The sequence below is a fragment of the Bombus pyrosoma genome, linkage group LG9 (genome assembly GCF_014825855.1).
Source record: "Bombus pyrosoma isolate SC7728 linkage group LG9, ASM1482585v1, whole genome shotgun sequence".
Taxonomy (NCBI): domain Eukaryota; kingdom Metazoa; phylum Arthropoda; class Insecta; order Hymenoptera; family Apidae; genus Bombus; species Bombus pyrosoma.
Window position 1 is genome coordinate 9,866,473 of NC_057778.1, and position 23,801 is coordinate 9,890,273.

General features: G+C 40.5%; 2 protein-coding genes and 1 long non-coding RNA gene across 4 annotated transcripts in view; 1 reads left to right on the forward strand and 2 right to left on the reverse strand.

Annotated features, from left to right (window-relative positions):
• The window catches only part of LOC122570807 (silk gland factor 1), a 32,667-nt gene extending 12,524 nt beyond the window's left edge, over nucleotides 1–20,143 (reverse strand). The window contains exons 1-2 of one of the 2 annotated variants that reach the window (XM_043733659.1): nucleotides 16,481–20,143; nucleotides 9,189–14,865 (exon numbers count right to left, since the gene is read on the reverse strand). In XM_043733659.1, the coding sequence (XP_043589594.1) occupies nucleotides 17,059–18,582 (1,524 nt within the window). In that variant the 5' untranslated portion in view covers nucleotides 18,583–20,143 and the 3' untranslated portion in view covers nucleotides 9,189–14,865; nucleotides 16,481–17,058. Of the gene's footprint in view, nucleotides 1–9,188; nucleotides 14,866–16,480 lie in introns of those variants that run through there. The other variant, XM_043733660.1, reaches the window with a different exon arrangement.
• LOC122570817 overlaps nucleotides 1–23,801 on the forward strand; it is a 188,620-nt gene that overhangs the window by 142,489 nt on the left and 22,330 nt on the right. The window lies entirely within an intron of this gene.
• LOC122570806 overlaps nucleotides 1–23,801 on the reverse strand; it is an 82,805-nt gene that overhangs the window by 23,939 nt on the left and 35,065 nt on the right. The gene's annotated exons all lie outside the window — the stretch shown is intronic.

Consider the following 23,801-nt stretch of genomic DNA (forward strand, 5'->3'; position numbering starts at 1 on the left):
AAACACGTTGCAAATGAAAATCTGTAAAGTTGACAAATACAGTCAGATTATCGGCTTCGTCGTAAGAAACGAAATTTCCCGAATGTTTATCACCGTCGCGTAATCACGATCGCGAAGATTCGATAGGAATCCGCCGTGGAAAATGCATCAGGGAAATTACGCCCGATAACGCAGTTACGTGGAAAGACGTTTGCGCAGGTTTCATTTATGCGAGAATCTGAAGTGAAGAAGAAGTTAAGTAGATATCTCTTATCTGATATTATTCAATCATCTACGAGGCGACGAGCTATTCACGACATCTTGTAAATTTCACGTTTATCGAACGATGGAAACATTCGATGCACAATTTTTCGTCAACGAACGTTCCCGACGTCGATTACTCGGCTCGAAGATTTTACATTGTACAGCTACCTACGATTCGTCAGAAACTTGTAATTTATTCTTGCTAATTTTTTAAAATGCAACGAGACTCGATTGAAAACTAAACGTTTTCACTGATACAAGTGCGATATTTGCCACTGAAACAGAGAATCTTTAATTCAATACAAAGTACATTACAGACGATTAATTTTATTTTCTATCTTATACTTTACATAATATTGGCTATTAATGATATCTAAGGTTCAAGATAGAAACTATAAACTAAAGTTAAACAACCAGATCCAGTCTGTCCAATAATTATCAAAATTAGTGCGTTAACACGAACATTTTGTTCCTGATGTACAAAAGAATTTTATTTTTTATCTTATATTTTACGTAATATGGCTATTAATGATATCTAAGGTTCAAGATACAAATTATAAATTAAAGTTAAAAAACCAGATCCAATCTGTCCAATAATTATCAAAATTAGTGCGTCAACACGAATATTTTGTTCCTGGCGTACAAAAGAATTTTATTTTTTATCTTATACTTTATATAATATTGGCTATTAATGATATCTAGCGTTCAAGATACAAATTATAAATTAAAATTAAACAACCAGATCCAGTCTGTCCAATAATTATCAAAATTAGTGCGTCAACACGAATATTTTGTTCCTGGCGTACGAAAGAAAAGTTGCGAAGAAGAATTTTTAAGTCGAAACACGATACTCGGAACCAACGACTGGCTGGCTATCAAGTGAAATGAGCGATCAACACTTTAAAAACACCTCTTAACGAGTTAAACAAACGCGAGAAGACATGCGACGATCATTTTCGTTTCTGTTTGATTCATTCGTTTAGCTGATTCTTTTAATTATTTCGAGCAACGCGGATAGCGTGCTTCGCTACAATTCGAGTATGCATTTTCATACGAACAACAAAGACCGGGCCTGTCACGCGACTAATAATAAAAAATAAAAGGGAAGATAAAAATATTGTTCGATCGCTGGTCAAATATTTGCCGCCGATAGAAGGAATCAGAGCAACATTAATACTTTTCTGTCTGTTGTTTGCGTTTTATTAACGCGTCGTTGGAAAACTATTTCACGACAAATACGGGAACATTCGGTGGCGGAAAGGTGTTCTAATAGCAGCTCAAGATACGAGGTTACTACCTTGCCTCAAATATTTGCCCTGTCCACGACGTCGTCGGTTAATTATGACAACGCTAATTAAAAGAGAAACTGCAATAAATTCGATAAAGCTATATTGACATTCCATCGGACTCGAGTTTTTCTAAGGGGAAACGTGCAAATGCGAAAGAAGTACGAGTTAAAGATCCGTTTATCTTGTAATTTTCTAAATCCTCGGCCCTCTTCCGTCACTTTGTTAACAAACAAAGAATATCGATGAATTATGGTAAATTATAATCGAACAGCTTTCTAAAAACAATGACGCGTAAGGCGAAATTTGCAGATCGTAGTTCCACTTTCTTAATACCAACTACGTTGGAATCGAAGTTATCGTCGATTTTTACCATCTGGCCATATCAAATCGAACAATTTTACGAATTATTGAATCGAGCTGTAAAAACACAGCATAGAAATTACCGTGCGAGCCTCAAACGTACTAGATTCAATCGCGTGAATTACGATTGCACGCGTTGCTATTACGTGACTGTGCAAGTAGCGATTGCGTGTGATTATCGCGTAAATTGTTGATCAGACGCAGTACGATAATATGACGCACGATCCTAGAAATTATAAATCATAGTACGTAAAAATCGAATTAAAACGCCGTTACCAGTCTATCTATACTCGAATGCTTCGATGCTACGAACTTTCTAGAAGATAATACTAGATAATACAAATCACGAAGATATCTCCGTTTCGTTTCTTCGATTATTCGATCAGTAGTGTATTTATCGTTAATTTGTACTAATTTTATAGTCGATTAAACACCGTAGATATATAGGGAATTTAATTTTTCGAAAAATGAACTGGCGAAACGTAATATTTGACGCGGCGTTGACAGAGAAAATATTCCTCGTAGCAGTGGATGTGCATCGCTGCGTCTCCGGTCAGACATCTTGTCACTGATTCTCCGCGAACCTTGACTCCTCGCCTTTGCCAACGACGCGAAATTCACGCTTGCGCAACCATAAATTAACGAAGCTGCAAATTACCCTGACTAACACCGCGTGCATATGTACGGCCGTGCAAATATCTGCATACAGGCGATGCAATGCAGCCGTGCACACCACGCGACCAACGTAAAACGGGATATCGGTATCGGTACGATCGAGTAACTATACTCGCATCGAGTTCGCGTTACGCGAATATAATACTTGGTACACGATATCACAAAATATTTGGTAGTACCATTGTAAATTCACGGTCACAAAATCGCCACGATACATAGTATTTACGAGATAATAGAGTATAATTGAACGATATATTTGCAATTACGTGGTCGGTTGTTTTCATTTTGTTCGCTGTAACCGAATATCGAAATATAGCGACTTCGGTTTATTGTAATTTTTCATCGTTTCGAGATATCATACTGTTATATTACCGGATACGGACAGATTTCTTGGAACAGCTATAAATGAGCTTCGCACAAGTTAAACTGGTCGACTCAACTTTGCGTAAATCTTTCAACTTCATTACACATGTACATAATTAGCGTCTAACTTCTCAAAAAACATAATGGCTTATATCTCTATAAATAGGTATGTTTTATGATAAATTCCAAGGTAAAATCTGAAAAATAACATTTACACTTTTAATTTAATGGAATTAACCGGTATGACTTCTAAGCGACACGATGTTAGATACAACGTAATATTGATCCATCGCGTTATTAAATACCAATATACCTCTTGCTAGCTGTAATATCAAGTATTCGATTGATCCGGTATGCCATCAAACATCAACCTATTACAATTACGCTACTATCGATGCTACCATACCACTCCAGAAAACATCGTTAACCGTAGCCAACCGTAACCACCGCCGCACTCCCAAGAGTACCAACATTATCGACGAACTATACCTGTCACGTCTCATCCATATACAGCGTGTCCGTCAGAGTTCCGTTTAATGCCCTCGAATTAACGACGCCGCTTATCGCCGTGTCCCGAGAGCGAGCCGCTGATAAAACCCGTCGATGAAGCGTTAAATTCCATGCGAGGGGGCTTCTGTCCTTCGTATCCTCCTTCGCAGCAACCCTCGCGCGGACTTTCCACGTTGGTGAGCGAGAGAGAAGAAGCGAGGTTACAAGAGAGCAGGGTAAATTCGTAGCACGCACACGACTTTCCTCTCCTCGTCGATATCGGCGTCGCCTCCCCTCTCGCGCTGTACACGACGGCCCTCCAACCCCCACTGCTCCACTGTAACGTCACACGCTCCCCACCACGTCGACCTACGATATCGCGACTCTTCCCACTCCCGCGCCGCTACGCTATACCTTCCCCCACTTCAGCGCCGTTGTCCCGTTCGTCTCTCCACTTTCGCATCGCTACACCATAGCTTCCCCCACTCTCGCGCAACCGTTCGTTCGCCCTCTTTCGCGTTCCCCGCTTTTTCCCCCACTCTTTCGCGTCTCCGTCGCGTCCCCTCCGCTTCTTCGTTACTCCACCTTTCATCCAGCGCGTTCTCCAGCGCGACTCTTTCTCCCTTCGTTGGTGTCTTTCGACGCTCTCTCTCTCCCCTCCATTCCAGCAACTCTTCGCCCCGCTGCTGTACCGTTCTTCACCGTACGCCGACTCTTTTTTGCCTTGCCTTCTTGTGTCCATTTTTCCACCTCTTTTCGCTCGTGTCTTACTGCTTCTCCCTCTTTGTCCCTCTCACGACCACGATTCACCCTTTCTGCTCCGCTCCCATCAACCTCCGCTGTACTTTCACCGTGTCTCGCTTCAACTCGCGTGCTACCCGATTCGTCTCGCTTCCGCTCGCTTGCACGTCGCGTCCCCTCCCCCACCCCTTTCTTTCGCTCTCCGACACATACATTCGCGTATAAGTATATATACGTATAGGTATACAGAAGGATATATAGCGTCTCGTTTCACGGCACGGCGGGCCTATATCGAACGAGGAATAGGTACGCGCGAGCCGGCGCGTGTGTGCGCGCGGTATGAGCGCGCGCGGCCGCGCGCATGTGTACAATCAAACATTGTTCATGATTTAGTCAAATATTGGCGAGATACACAGGTTTGTAGTACCTCTCAATGTATATCTGCCTGTGTATCATGCTGAATAATCCGCGGGAGATTGCACCTCGATTGTCCACCCGTTAACTAAGACTCGTTACGCTTACCCGGACTCGCGACGCCCGGCTCCGCGTCCATTCTCTCGTCTTTCTACCGTTATAGTTGTTGTTGATCGTTCGATAGTCGTTAACGTGTCCGACCATGTTTTACGAGACTTGGCTGTTAGAAAACGTTGGAGAAAATGCACGTGTTAAATTCCACTGTTTTTGGTACCTGCAACCTGTTTACCGTATGATTAGCTACGTCTATAGCGTATTATTGTATTTGTATTACAAGCGGAACAGTCGGGCAATTCTATTGTAACGTGTTTGAGAACACGCGGATGAGATAATGTAACGCTGTTCTCGGATTTCATAGTCGCTCCACGTTGTAAATTGCTATTTGTACTATGTGGTATCAGCAATAATGAATTATTTACAATCGTGGACACTTGGTTTTGGTTAGAGATAACAGTGGTAATTAATACTAATCGTAGAACGAGGCTATATTTTCATTTTGCTTTCACGGTACAATTGTAATATGAAATGGACAATACGATGTTCGAAAGGGATATTGAAGTTACAGAGAATGCACGGATAGAAACAAAGTGAGAAATGAGACGATACGAGATAATGTTAGTGCACATGATAACGCGTGCGCTAGTACATAGGTAGAGTAATAGAGAAATGAAAAATAGTAATATATCCTGTACAGAATAATATGCTAGTGCAATACACAGAGATATATGATAATTTGAAAATTAATTTTTCCAATTCATTATGGATGGTTTCTTGATCGATTTTCTTTTCGCCATATTAAAACACGTGGTCATCAAGGTGACGTTCAATTTAGGGGTCAATTTAAGAGCAATAAAGGCGAGATAGGTGTAATAGGAACTTTTAATGCTTGACGTAAAAGGGGCAGATAAGATAATAAAAACACCACGGCAGTAAATTCGGCCAACGGTATCTGCTAAAGGAAAATCAATATGTCAGGGAACTCTTTCGACCGAGTTATCCGGTCTTGTCGATCCTTTCATCCCGGAAACCTCCATAGAACACGTCGGAAAGAAAAGAAAGAAATCACAGTAAATCATCCTATCGCACGAACGTTCCTCGTGTTAGGTTGTCCGAAAAGTTTCTTTCGTTCCATAAGGTGATAATAGACGAACAAGAATTTCTGTTTTATATTATTTTATCGAATCAGGCATGATCCATTTCGTTCTATTTCTATTATTATGTTCGTGCATAATTCAACAAACTAATATAAAACAAAAAACATAGCGTCTATTATTTCCTTACAAAACGAAGGAAACTTTTCGGACGACCTAATACAATGTTCAAGACCCAGCATACTTTTGTATTCTCCATAACGTCGTTCAAAAAAATGTTGCTCGATTAAATCGCAAACGACTGAAAGCCTACCGTGTACCAATATCTAATCCAATTTATAATTAATTAAGCAATTTTTCCTGAAATATCTCACAAGAAAATTCCACGTAATTCGATCGAAAGGACACGCCGCCAGCAATCGTGGCAATTAACGTGACTTTGAATAGCAAAAGAAACAGATAAAAAACACACGTTACTCGATACCAACAACTTTTATAAAACCATGTAATCAGTTCCGTTTTCTCAAATTTAAACTTATTCAAAAAAGAAAAAAAAACTACCCTCCATTCGGACTTATTTCGCTGTCCCTCTAAAATCTAACAAAATCATTTTGTTGCCAAGTTGATAGGTTTCTTCTGGCGCTCGAAGGTTCGACGTACAGCGATTCAGTTACCGGATGATTTCGATGATCGGCACGTAGCTGCGATCGACCGCGTTATAATCCCCCGTTACCGTGTCGATGAGGATCGATTGCATCACGAGATCCGTATCGAGGCAACATTGTCTGGCGGAAGCCTGTCGATAATACAATCGGCCGAATTTTTACGGCCGTTCTCGCCGGAGTCGCCCGTCGAATCCGTAATTAATGAGCGCGTATCGATTGCATACACAGATTAGGAGATTCGAGGAGAGAGTAGCGGAACCGGAAATAAAAGGCGAGATGAAATAAAAAAAAAAAGGAGGGAGGGGGGCAAAGAGTCAATGAACGCGAACGTGCTTCCTGGATGAAAGTCAAATATTATCGGGCGAATTTGTTAATGCTCTTATATCGCGGAAAACTCCACGGCCTCGTTTTTTCTTTCTCGTTGATGGAATAAAGCTTGTGAAGCGGGGCTGCGATGAAACGATTCCATAGAATCGAAGAGTAATAGACGGCAGCTCGGATTTGGATAAAATATGGCGTAGAGGCGTAGGGTTTAATTTCTGTCACTCAGTTGTCCTTTATACGTGCACGAAAATAATTTGTTGTAACTAATAACATTAACGACTATTGTCAAGCGACAAGTCGCAGATTTCATAGATTTCTTCTCTATAATTTTACAATTTGACATCATCTTATCAACTCCCTTTTGCAAATACATTTATTTTGATAATTTTATGTTTAGCAGGGTGATCGAATAATTCATAATTTTGTAAATAATTTACTTTATTAGATTTAATTTGTCTAATGTTGGTTTTACGTATATGTATAATGTACAACGTTGATTTATTTATTACTAATCGAGGGTTGTTATTAATCGTTAGATTTAAGGATTAATGATAAAGAATTATCGTATTAAGATATGATCAATTATTTTCTTTTTACTCTATTATAAAAGAAATTGAGTTATAGTTATGGAAGAATTTATGCACAGTTACACGAATTGCTTATCTAATTCGTTTCATGATTTGGCAATCTTAGATTGTGACAGATTACGACTGACAATGACACGATTTTAGGTATCACTTCGATGATACTACCAGAGAAACACGTTATCATTCCTCCGTTTATCATAGAATTTATCACCGCGAACTTTCTAAATTAAGCCGTTTAACACGAACAAGTTAATAAAATATCGATTTTCGACGTAATCTGTAGATTTGCGAGTACAATGAAGTTAACTATTTTGTTCACGGATAGTAGGTATATAGTTGATAAATTGTATAAATTACACTTTTAGCTGGTAACGTTTTAATTCCCAATAATAACGAGCTATGCAAATTAAAAAAAAGTCCAAGAGAAATTATACCTTGGTGAACTACGAAAGGAGCATTGACACGGTTGCTACCTCATCATTTTATTTTCGTCCACTTGTTCCAATTGGACGCTACACGCGCGCTATCGTAATTGAAATTTCACGATTACAATATACAGCGATTCCTCGGAATCGGCCGTCTACCGATGATCGTATGATAACGCCGGCGATGATGAATCCGCGATCTACATAGCATAATAACCGAAGAACTCTTTCGAATAATTGTTTCTTCGATCGTGAAAATCATCGTGTCATGACACTGGTTTCCGCATAATCATGTAAGCGTTCAAAATGATATACAACGATGATGTATATTTTTGGAATTTTATCTGCAATATAATCGATAGAGTTAATCTTTATTCGAGTGGCCCACTTTAACCTTGCAACGAGGCCATGAAATCTGAAAGTTGTAGACATTTGTACCTTAACGAAATTTAGCGATTACCCATTAATAAATTTTCTGCGAATGAATTCACTGAAAATTTCAATTTGATGGTTCGTCCTTTCAGCTTCCGGAAGACAGGAAATAAAAATGGAAGTTCTCGCGGACGTTGTTTAAATTTGTAAAAGATTAATTCGTCGAGATGTTCTAGCGTGTCTTTGCAGCATTAAATGCTCTAACTAATGGCAAGGCTCTGGTCGCGTTGCTTTTGAAAGATTCGAGCGAAAATGGAATTTTTTGTAACCGTTGCCAGCCAATGTGGTTAGCTAAAAATCAATTAGCAAAGACACTGGTAATGAATATGCAAGAAGCCGTGATGCTTCTTGGTGAAAACTTTGTGTAACTTTGCTATCTTCGTACGACGTTGAAAGATACTGTGAATTCGCAGACTGAATATCGCGAATAGGCATTCTGCTTACGGACATGGTTAGAGTCGTGAATTAATTAACAGCTTTCCTATTCAAAAATATTATATCCTTGGTGAATGTTATCGAGTACACGAAGTCTGCGAGCTATCGAAAGGAGCGATGTTTAACGGACTCGCGAATGAAAAGAGGAAAAAGGTAAAGAAACAAGGCTAAGAAATCACTGGCGTGTCTGTACGCGGGAGATAGGCAAGCGCGAGGAAACGAGAAGAAACCTGCAACAACTTTCTTCAGAGGAAACATCGGAATTTCCGTTTGCTCGTTGCAAACAGTATCGGCGCAATAAAATTATTTAACTTTTCCCGTTTTCTTCTGTTACCGAAATACCAATACTGATACTACGATAGTATCGTCGGTTACTGTTGTAAAACATTGCACGGCAATTGTTTTCTATACGCGTATTATTCTACTTATAAAATACCAAGGCGAAGAAATTTTTACTATCGCTACTAAACGGGTAAATATTTACGAATGTTAGTAAACAAATATTCGTGAACATCGCTGAACAAACATTTGTGAGAAATATATTATCTGCCAAATATGTGCAATACGTCAATGTTACAGCGATTGTAATCGAGTATATCTATGAATATTACATCATGTATTTCTATTAAATTTTAACTCGCGATAATAACTTTTTATCTGATCGTAAGTACTATTATATCTTAAGTACATGTTATCATTCTTTTGTTTGAGAATATATCATCTCGTAGAATAAGCTTTAATAACGCGTAACTACACTGATTCTAGTCTACCAACGATGACTTTGAAGTCGATTTCATAAATTAGTTTCATAATGCAATCGATAACGGTTACGTGTGATACACGAGCATGGCGATTCGTGGCTAGAAATTGACGCGAACCGTGCAAAAGATATGTGAAATTCGAAGAAAATGGAACGAATGATAGAAGCATCATTTCAAGATGTTTCAATTTCAGAGCGAAATAATTCCAATTAATCATAAACACTGCGCGTTTCTCGTAGATATCGAAAGGAAGAAAAGAGGATATAGTCGGGTATATTCGGAATAAAATAAGAACGTGTAAAAATCAGGCGAATTTTCGTAGAAATACGTGGATTTATTGAAACATTTACAACCTCGTTTGCTCGCGTCGTTTCTTCTCTGTCCGCGGCCCTTAAACTCGCGAGGGCCGTGGACGTCATTTCCGCTGCTGTGGCTTGTGCGTGTTATGTACATGAACCACAGAATCACCGCTGGATCGTCATCGAACGACCTGATTCTTAAGAATCCCCGGTCAGAAACGACACTGAAAAACTTCTCCGAAGCGGCGATTCGAACAAGTAAATAGAAGGTGTTGTCGTGGAAGTGGACGAAGTTAGGAAGTTATTCAGAAGGTTCGACGGAGGTTGGGGTGTGGGGAGCAAGAGAGGACAGAAGGAAGGAGTGATTTCGTTTCTTGATTCTGATACATCGAGGTTACGTCTCATGGATAAGCGTGGAGAAATGCCGGAATGCACAGGAACAATGAAAGCGTAAACATGGCGACGAGATTTCGTGATTTCGAGACTTTTCCTTTCATTTCGTACGCAAACGCGAACGCATCCGCAACTTTCGCGGTAGCATCGTTCAACCTCCGAAATCGATCGAGATCTACCATTCTACGTATTCGTGTAACAGATTGAATGACGAACGAGAAAGGAGGAATGACTTTTCTTCGTGTTTTCTTTTATATCTTCTTTCTTTTATTATCATTAGTATTATTATTTTTTTTTTTTTTCTTTTTTCGTCTCTGTTTTACTCGTGTAGGTGCGTTGCCTTCGGTCGCGGTAATCACCGTTCGACGAGTCTCGAACGGCGAGAAAAATGAACGGAGAGCACATGTCGATAGAAGGAAACCTAGAAACACACTCGGATCCGACGATATTATTTTCTTTCTCGCTAAGTGATCGTAGCGATTCGCGATGCTCGCTGCTTCCTGGCTTTCATATCTTCTATTTACAGGGCGTTTCGTGGAGGGGCGTGTTTCAAAAGCAACCCCCAGTCAGCAGCGGTCGTTGAATCGACTAGGGTGGCGGAGGCTCGAACCGTGGCATCAGCTGCCACGCTTTTTACGAGCGTTGCTTTTGAAACGCGCTGTACAATGCTCACGCTTCTGCCTCTCTCATGCTATCATTCGCTCGCACATTCGCTCCTTTGCACATTATATATATATATATAATATTATATATATATATACATAAACATATATATATATATAATATGTATATACCTAATAGTATATCATTAGACTCCATTTATTTATATATTTATATTTTGTATTTATAATATTTATATTTATATTTATATTTATATGTATATATATATATATATATATAGCTCCCTGTAACATATATAATATTGTACATCGTACACGTTACGCTTGTGCCGCTATCTACACGTATCATACAAAAAACACTGGACGTGTCCTGCTTTCGACGCTTTTAAACAAGAATTCTTCGCTCTCTCTCTCTCTCTCTCTCTCTCTCTCTCTCTCTCTCTCTCTCTCTCTCTCTCTCTCTCTCTCTCTCTCTGTCGTACGTTGTATGAATAAGAATGTGCATGTGTATGTCTGTGCATATCGCGCTGTATCTTGTGTGTTTCGAATGTGCCGCAGCACGAGGATTTTCGAGTATAACGTTGCGTACGAACGCGCACCTCTACAAGGGGAAATACACAGGCGTCTCTTGCAAGCCTACGTTCATTAATTTAGATTTATTTTCGCGGGTTATCACATTTTTCGCTCTACGCCGGCGCTCACGCGGGTTCGAGCCAGCCATCGAACGGGGGCTTTCTTTGCCTTCGAAATCTTCGCTCAGATTCGAGACACGAATCGTCAGATCTTGGATCCTTAAGAATTCGCGAGATTGATCGTAACGTTTGCGATTGTAGTTGGTCATAGTCGTCGACATTTATTCCATCGCTGGTTGATAAAAGAAAGGAGAAATATAAATAGATAGAAAAAGCATAGCGATCAAGATCGTTTGTATATCGTTTATTGATTGGAAACAAGAAGAAACAAATGAAAATGGACGAAACGTAGAAACATTCTAAAGACGACTGCAATTTAATGATTGTAATCGTAACACGATTAAACACGACTGCGTATAATCTTGTCTAGCCGATACAGCTGTGAGTTCTAAGAACTGTGTCTATGTTCACGAAGAATGACGATCTATCACACACTTGTCGAATTATTCGTCATTTTCCTATAAATTAATCCTTTCCACAGACAACTATTTTCTCATCATTTCCCAGAAGGCGATTCGTCATTTATACGTGCAACTTGTTCAACTTTCACACATCATATGTGCTTCCATCTATGAAAATATAGAAAACTTAACTATTCACGTGCCAAAACAATTTTTCGAACATCTTCGAAGCTTCTGTCGGTTGACTTTGTCAATGAAGAGGAAACTGACGTTAACAAAACTCGCGCTATATTCGAATAATATTCGAATAATATTCGATAAATATCTAAAATCTAGAAGGGAAAAACGCAATAAGTCACTGGTTCTTTGGTTCAAAATCAAACTTCCTCTGCTATATATTTATCGACAGATCTTGATTTCTGATAAACTTTAATAGTCGAATTAACAAGATGTTTGATATGCAGGCCTGTCCAATTGTATTGGAACGATAAATTACAGAAACAGAGAAGAGCAGAAGGATCGAGATCAACGACCGGCTGAAAATAGGCATATATCGTCGAAGGTACAGATAATCCTACAAAAATCCTTCGCTATCGCTTTCTAGTATCGCAATCTATACTCGGTAAACAATCGTCTGTTGATCGTCGATTCTGCTCTTTGTTTCTCGAAGAAGTACAACAGTTGAGTCAGAAACTTGCTATAACGAAACGAATTTCCAAGATTAAAGTTTCGCGTTAAACCTCTTAGGTACAGCTGAATTTTGCTGAATTAGGTACGGGGTTGTTTCTCTGTTCACAGTTTCACGCGAATTACGCGTAAACGATACAGCGCTGCGACGTGTGACGAATAATGCTGTTCTCTACCATTAACCACATTGCAACGAAGTTTTTGATAATTATATTTTAATTTTTCTCGGAGATATGACGCATATACTTCAAGCTGAATAATTTACTGTAATAATTAATGATACAATTGAGTGCGATATATTTTAAAACACGCTACGACACATAGACCAACGTCACGATTTTCACGCTCATAGCGCGATAGTGTTTTTCAAATTGCTCTTAATTTTCTATTTTCAAGCTTTCACATTTTCAGGTTGAAGATTCTTCAAAGTTATAAGGATAAAAGAGCAAAGAGTTAAAAAGAGCATCCACTAATGGTATATTTAACGAAAAGCAACAATCGATTTTTGCCTGTATATTGTTAACGCTCGTTGAAAATGACAACGTGAGTTCGCGCTCGCCATCCATACGCAGACGCGTTAGTTACAAGGAATGGTAACTGGAAGATACTTCTAGTTATAATATAGTGCAATAAAGGTTCTTTTTTTGGCTCAGAACGGTGTGATAGATTTATCCATTCTACATAACAATAGCCGTTGTGATCCTATCTCTGAGTATAGAAATAACAACAACACTGTTATAGAACATTACGAGAACAAGAAAAGTGTGACGTAAAACAAATGAAAGAGATCATTTAGTTCGAACGATGAGCAAATGGGTCGGTGGGGTGAATCGCTATAGTGGCGCGTCGTAACGTAATATAAAATGACATCCGCGAAAGCCACGATACTGTCGTTTTGTACCTAAGAGGTTCAATTCGGTATTATCTTGAAGAAATTAAATTTGACGTTATCTAAATGGAGAATCTGAAATCTTTGTCTCAATCTATAACATGCTGCTTGATGCATTGTCAAACGAATGAATTATCATTAAACAAATGTTAACTAGAAACAATCGCAATAAAACACAGAGTTTGAAGATATTTATCTGAATATATCGTTCAACATATCTCTCTGAAATAAACGTTATAAATATATAAAAAAAGAAAAAATTATAATTACTTTATAAAGAAATATCTTGCAATTATTTGAATTATAAATATCTTAGTAGTTACATTACCGTGTAAAGATAAAACTTAAAAATTGTTATACTTATTTAACATGTATCTTTTTTTTTTTTTTACTTATATCAAACACACGTTCTCGTCAAATATTATTTACCATGTTACAACGTAATTAAATTGCAAAATAATATAATAAATAATTATGTTATAAAGTCTAAGGAACGATGCTGAATTCGGTTAACGTATTGAGATTGTGTTTAAACAAATTTAAAAGAATATATATATATATATATATATATATAATTCATAGATAACAAGTTTCGATTATTTTTATTTTATTTGCTAATTGAGCATACGACATCTTCAAGCTCGGTTTTATTCAACGACGATAATCTTGAAAAACGTCAAAATCATCGAATCAAAGAGAACCAGCCACGTAGCTCTGTATAAAAATTTCAACTATTGAATCTCGTCGTATCCCTTGCGTTATTCTCCACGCAATCTTATCTTTCTATAATCAAAGTAACTTAAGATCGAGGAAAATGTGAAATTTTCCCTTCGCCTACCTTAAAAACCCTAGCCTAAAACAGTTTGAGAACATTAAAAATTTGTCGTCCTGTTAAAACGAAAATGAGATTGCAACATAATATATATTCGAGTTAATATTCCGCACAATAATCAGCAACAAAATAAAAGAAAATAAAGGAAAACCAAGGTTCACATTCGTGTCTCGAAATGCGAAAATATTCGACTCGATCTCGCCCGATCAACTTCCCTCCGACAAGAAGGAAATTGCACACGTCTATTGCGACTAGAAACGAATCGTTCGAACGAATCGACGATTATGTTTCCGTGTTAAGAAAGGAACGAGAGAACGGCTGACGGTCGAGGCAAGTGCGGCGCAGCCGGAGGAACGCATCGTTGTCGCGTATCACAGAAAAAAACCTATGCGTATCGTGGTGAACGTCAGTCGAAAAAGGTCGCGAACCGGAAGTCCATGGAGAACTCGTCGAGCATCTACGAATTTCTTCCTTTTATTTTCTCCTTTACATCGCAATCGTATATCTGGTCTCGCGGCCGTATGTCACGATTCGAGTACAGCTTAATCGTCGTCTTGACATATTTTCCTTTTTCAACGTCGATCGCGTCGCGTAACGATGAAGAGCAAAGCGATAATCCGGCGACGAAGCGTTCGTACGATGTCGACCCGTGAGTTTCGAAACACACGTGTTTCTCTAACCAAAAATTTCTATTGATCCTGAAAGCAAAAATTTATTCGAACAAATTAATCTCAGACTTTTGTAGAATTGATATTTAGCAGGAATGAACAAACGCGTTGATAGAGATTGTACGTTTACAAGCGGACAAGTTAGGTTCAAGAGATCGGGAATGGGACAACGAACGACGAATTTTAACTGATTCTCCCAGAGCAATAAATAAATCGATGAAAACTGGCTGCGATTTATAACACTCGAATGCTTCGATTTTCTTGTAAAGTATTAATGATATCAGCGAATCGCGATTAATAGAGAATGCTATGAATATTCATGCGTTTATGGATAACTTTGAGAAGAAATATACGCAAAGTAGGCGAAAAAATATTGAAAATACACGTTGGGAAATTTAGCAGGCGAAACAAACTTTTGCTTGGCTTCTTTAGTTACGTTCACAAAAATACTCGTTTGCATAAACGCGTGTAGATAACTAGTAAATAAGACGTGATATTACCGAGTTGAAAAACGATAAATCGTCGATTATGAACTTTTACTGGACGAATAATCTTTACAATTTTATAATTTTATGTCAGATATCTTCGGCTGGTTCTTGTAATTTGTAAAATTCACTTTCAGAAACTTCTAGAACTCTACGTATTTTATCAAACTTGTTACTATGCCGCGCAAGAGAATTTATCGATACTGGAAACTCGATAGTTGTAAAGCTTCGCTGACGATATCAATTTAATTGTAAAACAAGATCCCGCTGAAACATCGACGGTTCCGAATTTGTAAATGAAAAAACTACGAGAGAAATGGTCGAAAATGGAGGAGGATTTTTATATTAAACTACGTATAATCAACATCGGCGAGGATATTATCCGAATCGCCGCACAATCTTTCAAATCGATCTTCTAATTATTCGAATGGAAGATTCGTTAACGACTGGCACTAATTCAAAGTTCAATATCAGCTACCTAAAACACGTGTTTAATTCTAAAATAAGATCGACATCGTACTTATTTGCCATTACAACTCGAACATTCATAAAACTAATAAACATAGATCGTTGCATTATAAATTTCTTATTTCAATAAAACTTTTCCGTCAGACATTTTTAAATCGCGAACATACGTACGACGTACCGCGCAAGATTTCGATTTCAGCATCTTCCTCGATAGTTTAATACGCTTGTCGAAACAATTACGTATTTTACACGTTTCAAAGTACAGCATACAAAAGCCAGATTATCGGATCATTTTACTTTATAAATAAAAACACAACAAAGCAACAAGAACACAGTTTTTACAAAAATAAAATCAACAAAAATGTATCGATTCGAGTGATTTTAGCTTCGAGTTATTACTTAATTTTTACTTCAGATGAAGAAATATTGATTTAACGTCACTGGCATCTCTCGTCAAAACTTTCGAAATTTATTGTGCAACGACTTAATACGACTTAAAAGTCACGCGAGATTAAAAGATTGCCTCGCGAAGGAGCCTGCTATCCTTTAAACATCGAGACAACAGCCGATTAAAAGCCATTGTATGCAAAAATGATCTAAGTGAACTCACGACCAGCCAGACCAGAACCGTGTATCACGATCGAACCTTTCGAGATCACACTTTCCACAAAAAGAAACCGCAAAATTCGCACCTGCCCAGCTCGACGATTTCCTAAGCGTCCTCCAGTTGTCGTCCTCCGTGTCTCGAAACGCCCCTTCGCACCCGCACCGTTCGCACCACACCATCGCCTTTTTGACAACGATCAACTCCGAATCCAGCCGCGCGACTCTCACCTCCTACGATATCCGGTCTAATCTCCTCCGTTCTAACATCTTCTCACACCATATCGTCCTCGTCGTCTTCCTCCTCCTCCTCGTCGTAATCGTCCTCGTGGGCGACGGGCCAGCAAGCCTCCACCTCGTTGTCCTCGCAGCGTCGCCGACGTCGCTGTTGCGGCGATTGTATCGACGCTGAGACTCGCAACGACGCCGACTGTGAGACGGCAGCCGGCGGCTGCGAGGGTGCCGACGACGAGGACGAAGAAGACGATGACGAGGACGACAAGGAGGTCGAAGAGGAGGGTGGTTGATGATGATGGGCCTGGTGATCCTGATCGAGGGCAGGGAGAACGATGTTCGCCGTGGTCGAGGGATTGCTCGCGGCTGCGGTGGCGGCGTATGCCGCGGCTGCAGCGACTCAGGCCAGGGCGTAGGGGTGGGTAGCGTGATGTCACAAGCCCGGAGCCGCGGTGGCGACGGAGGACGGCGGGGGCGCGCTGCTACTAGCCACGCTGGTCGCGTGATGGTACAGCGGACTCTGGTAATACTCCTGGTGATGGTGATTGGTCATGTTGTGCATTGGACCGGCCGCGTTCGAGCCCGTGTGCATGCCGTTGTGATGATGATGACTCGGTGGCGCGGAGTGCGCGTGAGGATGATGAGGCGAGCCGAAGTTGGCGTAGCTCTGATGCAGCTGCTCGTACATTTTCATCTCCGGTGGCTTGATGTCTTGCGCGCCTGGCGATGTGCCCGCCGTCGCGCCCGGCAATAACCTGGTGATGCTGAAAGGATGACTGGCAGCGGTGTACGGTGGCTCTTGTTTCAAAGTACCGGTCATTCCATGATGCAGAGCCGTAGGTTCGGAGATCAAGTGGGGATGAAGACTTCGACTGACCATCGCGGTCAATTCGTCGTGAGTAGCGCCTAGTTCGGGTCCTAGGAGGCCGCCTATGTCCGCTGTATCGCTTTTTAACGAGGCGTGATGTTGATGGAGACTGGCTGCGTGGTGATGATGGTGCGAGGACACCAGAGAATGAAGATCCTTGTCGTCCTGTTGCTGGGGTCCGTGGTGGAGAGAAGACGTTGTCTTTTTAGCTGCGTGAGCCAACTCGTGAGAGGTCGGACTGTTGTGTCCGGCGGCGGCTGCGGCGGCTGCCGCGGCAGCTGCTGCCGCGGCTCCGGTATGATGTTGTTGATGCTTGTTGTTCTGTCTGGTTAATTCCTTCTTCTCGTCTTTGAACCTCTTCTGTCGACGTAGATAGCATCCGTTTTCGAACATGTTCCCACTCTCTGGGTGCAAGGTCCAAAAGGAGCCCTTGCCAGGCTTGTCCGGAGTTCGCGCCACTTTCACGAAACAATCGTTGAAGCTGAGCGAGTGCCTGATGGAATTCTGCCAGCGTTGCTGATTTTGTCTGTAGAACGGGAACAGGTCCATGATGAACTGGTAGATCTCCGACAACGTAAGCATCTTGCTGGGCGCGTTCTGGATAGCCATTGTGATCAGGCTGATGTAAGAATAGGGCGGTTTCGCGTGAGTGTAACTTCTGCGGTAAGACTTGTCTGTTCTGGCGCGTTGCAAAGCGGAATTAGGCGAATCCGGCTCGGTAAGGGAAAGAGGATCCCTGGTGACACCGGCGCCGCCGCCTGGCGTTAGAGGACCATAGCCGACGGCGCTCATACACGCGCCACCGCCTCCCATCGAGGCACTCCCGTAACCACCCATAGCACCACCGCCCATCGATGCCATCCCCATTGCCGAACTCATGGTGCTCATGTTGAAACCGCCGGCACCCTGAGGACTGCAACTTGGTCCGACACCGACACCCATTGACATACCCATAGGCATACATCCTACCGAGTTGATCGAGCTGTACGTCGGCGCCATGCTGCCCATCGTGGACATCGCGGCGCTGGTCATCGCGCCGCCGAGGCTACCAGCATCGCTGTACAGCTTCTGCGACTGGAGCATGGTCATAGAGCTAACCGGTGCCGGAGTGGCGGGCTGCTGTCTGCTTGTCAAACGAGAATCATGAAAACCGCGGTACCACGGCTGCTGTTGATAATGCGACGGTTCCCGAATCTTCTCCTCGGTGACGAAAATGCTTGACACCTCTAGTCGACACACGGTTATTTCAATTCCTCGCGATCCTTTATATCCTACATACGACTGCGATTATTATCGAGTTACATGCGTCAATATCACTGATACTACTTCACTGTCCACGATAATCTGATTCGTACGTCGACAAACAGAAACTTCACCTTCGTTTTCTACGGCTTCTCCAATTTCCGTGATACGATGTTTAAAACACAATTCGCGCACTCGAGCAATTATCCTCTTTGGAAAAATTCACAGAATCTTCGGAAGAAATTCCACGATATTATCCCCACGATTTATAGTATCTCCTTTCTTCCACCACCAACAATCCTTTAAAGTACACCGTAAACGAGCGTCGATATGTCCGAAAAAGTTCACGATCGCTCGATCACTTCGTCAACACGTTGCGAATAACGCACGGTATGAAATTGTACGCGCGGGCTGGTCGCGCACGGCCAGCACCAAGCACGAGCTGAGAACACACGGCGAGCAGCGATCGACGTTGTTTGAGCGGGGTTCTGTGTGCTCGAGCCGCCTCACCTCCACTCTCCCTCATTCACCAGTCTCGTTGTCTCTCACTGTCTCTCTGTCTCTCTGTGTGCCGTGTGGATGGAGGCCGGTCAGCGAGTGTACTCCGCTACTCTTGAGTCTGCCGATCTTGTTCAAACACTCCCTACTCCGTACTACGTCTGTCACGCCTGTTTCATGTTCGCCGACCAATTACCGTCCACGTCTCCCTACTATCTGGCGATTACACCAATGAGAGTGCAACGGAGGGTGTTCAACGTGTCCCCTTTGTATCGCGTGAATCAGCGCCGCGATAATGCGAGCGGGGAAACAGTCAGACCTTCGAGCGTTCAACGAAATACGAAGAGCGCAGCTGCGAAATACGCCGCTTGCGCAATATCCCGCAGGATGCCGGGCCACGGCGCCCGACCACCACGTCCCGACGGCCGCGTCCCGATGCTCCTCTCTCATGTCATGTCAACTGTCTGTCTGCCACACGTTTGACACCTATCGGCGCGTGTCACGCGACGGGCTGATTTTCTTCCATTTCTTTCTTTCCTTATTTTCTTCCTTTCGATTTTTTCCTCCTATCTTTGGATACGCCTCCTTTTCGTACATGTTCTTATTCTTTTTTCTTTTTATTTTATTTTAAGTCGATCGGTTGATTTACAATTTCTTCTATTTCACTTTCCTTTCTCTTTGTGTTTTCTTCTTCTTCTTCTTCTTCTTCTTCGTCTTCTTATTCTTCTTCTTTTGCTTTGTTCGAATATGTTATTTGGTTCAGTGAATCGATGCATAAGTTCAGTTTTTGGAGATAGTTCCCAAAAGAATGTTTGAACTGTGTTTCTCAAACTCGTGGCAATTTTGTGATCTCCGGAGGTTCACGACGGTGCTGCGAGAAGAGGAAAAACGAAGCTACGTTTCTGATGCAGTACAGGTTCGTAGATCCGTTTGTTACAGTAGATTTTTCACGCGTTCACGACGCTTCTCACTCGTTCGCGCTATCGCTAGTTACGCGTTCGTTACTTTCCTCTGTACGTACGTTGAATCATCGCAGAAACCTCTTATCGATGAATAAAATTAGCCTGCGATAACTATCGTGTACTATACGATACTTTCTAGAGCGATATTCTATATCAAATCCTCGATACAAAATTATTTATTTTTTCGACCTTTTATTGATTTTTTGCTATTTGAACAAATGTTAAAACGATATTTGAATTAATTAAGAATAGCTCGTTATCAAGTTCTATTCGTCGACGGATCTTGAATTACTCGCTAAATTAGATTATCCAGAAAATTCGAGTGGTTGCGACTGAAAGATCGTGAAATTTGGATTCGATGAATCGGTCGTTTTATTTTGAACGTCGTGTGGTAGGTAGATGTCTTCCTTTTATGGCCCGTTACAGCTTGAGCAAATCAAACGAATTGGATGCGCGAACAAGCATCAAATATTGAAACTAATAACACGCAGCTAGCGACATAGAACTTGTTTAAATTAATCAAACGCCCACTTGTTCTCGAGTTACCTCGATGCTCGAAGATCCGGTAAACACAACAACATCCTGGTGAAAATTCTGATTAGCTTGCAGTATGTTTGATAGTAGAATTATCAATGACCGTAGTAAATTACGAAACGATTATTTGGTTCTGGAGAAAAGAAAATGATGTACGTAAGTACAAGAGCGTCAAACAGATCGTTTTTACGATGGTAAGGTAGTAAAATAGAAGAAACTCAGCTGACAAAGGCCGACCCTATAAAAGCAAATAGAATAAAATGCAGGCAATGTACGTACGTGCATGCAGCTTGGAATGTAACGTGCCGTTGCAAATGTTTAATTTTATCAGAAAGAAAAACACGAATGTTCTCTCCGGATCATCTGGAAATAAAGAATTTTTGGGGGAAAAATGGAACCTCGTTAAGTAGAGTTTGGCAACAGTAAATGAGGGGAGTAAATATTGACGGATAATAGATTCGTCAAATTGTACGAGTGTACTGTTAGAATCATTTAGCTTGGAAAATAGATCACTTAAATCTAACAACATAAATATTGAAGTATGGCAAATTACAGGGAGTTTGGACTGGCTCAATCAACTTACATAAGAATACCGCTGCTTTCATTACCTATGTCAAAGCTAGATAACTCAAACAGTTACCGATAACATTTAATTACAACAACAAATATACACGCATAATATTTATCTATATCCGTATAACACACTGATAACTCTAAACATCCAACGTAAATTTGTCGATATTTACGATTGAGTTAAACCTCTTCTACTACAAGTAGGCACACTCGAATTTTTTTTTTTTTTTTTTTTTTTAGAGAGAGAGAGAACAAATTACAAAACAAGCACTTATTAACTTTTTAACAATAAAGAAATCAGATACAGCCGACTATTCTCCGACATTTTTCAAACGCTTCTTTTCCACGTCGCGATAATTTCATAATCCTGTCGCAGTCATTGAACGTTTACCTGTCAATGATATTCTTGTTTTAACGAATAAAAGAGAGAGAACAAATTAAAAAACAAGCACTTATTAACTTTTTGACAATAAAGAAATCAGATACAACGTAGCTATATAAATATTCTTCAGTCGACTATTCTCCGACTATTTTCAAACGCTTCTTTTCCACGTCGCGATGATTTCATAATCCCGTCGCAGTCATTGAACGTTTACCTGTCAATGATATTCTTGTTTTAACGAATAAAAGAGAGAGAACAAATTAAAAAACAAGCACTTATTAACTTTTTGACAATAAAGAAATCAGATACAACGTAGCTATATAAATATTCTTCAGTCGATTATTCTCCGACTATTTTCAAACGCTTCTTTTCCACGTCGCGATAATTTCATAATCCCGTCGCAGTCATTGAACGTTTACCTGTCAATGATATTCTTGTTTTAACGAATAAAAGAGAGAGAACAAATTAAAAAACAAGCACTTATTAACTTTTTGACAATAAAGAAATCAGATACAACGTAGCTATATAAATATTCTTCAGTCGATTATTCTCTGACATTTTTCAAACGCTTCTTTTCCACGTCGCGATAATTTCGTAATCCCGTCGCAGTCATTGAACGTTTACGTGTCAATGATATTCTTGTTTTAACGAATAGGAGAGAAATAAAAAGTCGAATCGAACATAAATTTGCGAGCAACTTTAGGAAATTTGTGGAGAGAAACGAGAATTATTTTAACAAGTACAATGAAATTACACGTGTACGTGATATTGACTTGTCGACTTTTACTTTTGAAATGATTAAAAAAAAAACACACACGCGCAAAGATAACTAAAACGAAAAATAGAAATTTCTTTTTTCAAGAAGAATATTTTATTCGCGACAAATATTCGCAAATTTTGTTTCTCGGAGAAGGCAACCAACAATTGTTGGAATATAATTTCATAGAGGAAATCGATAAAAATACGACATCACCATGAGACAATCGAGTTTTGCAATCGAATTTTCCGCTTTTCCGACGCGTCGCGTCGCTCGATCAGCGTCGATTAATCGTTTATCGCGTCTCGAATAATTAACCGTCCGTGGCCCATGAATATTAAACGCGCGTAATAAAAAGAGATCGGATTTTCGGCGGATAATTCGGTTAGCTTAACTCGATCCGGTCGCGCGGTTTCCTCTGTCGCTCCCTCCGTCGATTCGACGCCTCGAAGCTCGCAAGTCGACCGATTTCCTCGTCATTATTTCGCGATTATCCATCGATTCTCTCGTAATTACGATTTTATTTCAAGCGTCGATATTAAAACGACCGATTAATGACCGACAATTTCCTCTATTTAAATAATTCCTGATGCTTTACACGACGTGAAGTACCTAGCATTGCAACCAACTATTTCTTCCGACGGAAAGTGCAACAATACCATCAACGCGCAAAGTATCAAAAATGTCAAAAAATCCGATAATTCCAAATTATCGAACGAAGGACTTTGATTTCTTTCAAATTATAAATAAAATGAAATAAATTGCCAAATAAATTGAACGTATCGCCGACGTCTTATGCCGCCTGTATAAAATTTCATACTTCGACAAGTTTCATGTATTTTCATTCAGCGTGATCTTCTCACGTGTTTCACGTTGCGATTCTTTCATATGCAAAACCTTTTTTCATATTGCTACGCCTACAAACATATTGCGGCATCTTATTTTCACGATCTTTATGGCCGTGTCGAGTCCGGTAGAAATTGAACAAAATTAACAAGACGAATCGATAATGAGCGGTTGAGAAATGACTACCTGTAAATTTGCGATCGTTCTCGAACCGAGATGGAATCGGCGATTCGTTCACGTGGCTAGCTGTTTTTCGAGCAAGTGCGAAGTACGGTCTAATGTGTCCGACGCGGACGATTGGAAATGTGAAGGGAACGCGACGAAGAAGAAAGCATCGAAGGGTGGTCGATGTGTAGCATTTATTCAACGACTTAACACGTTCCCCGTCGTGTAAATCACCGAATGGTGACCCATTTTGCTCGCCACGAACGAGAAACCTCCTTTGCAGTTTCACAGTCGCGTTAGAAACGCGCAATGAAACGTCAAAAAATTAATAAAAATGATCAGATATTTA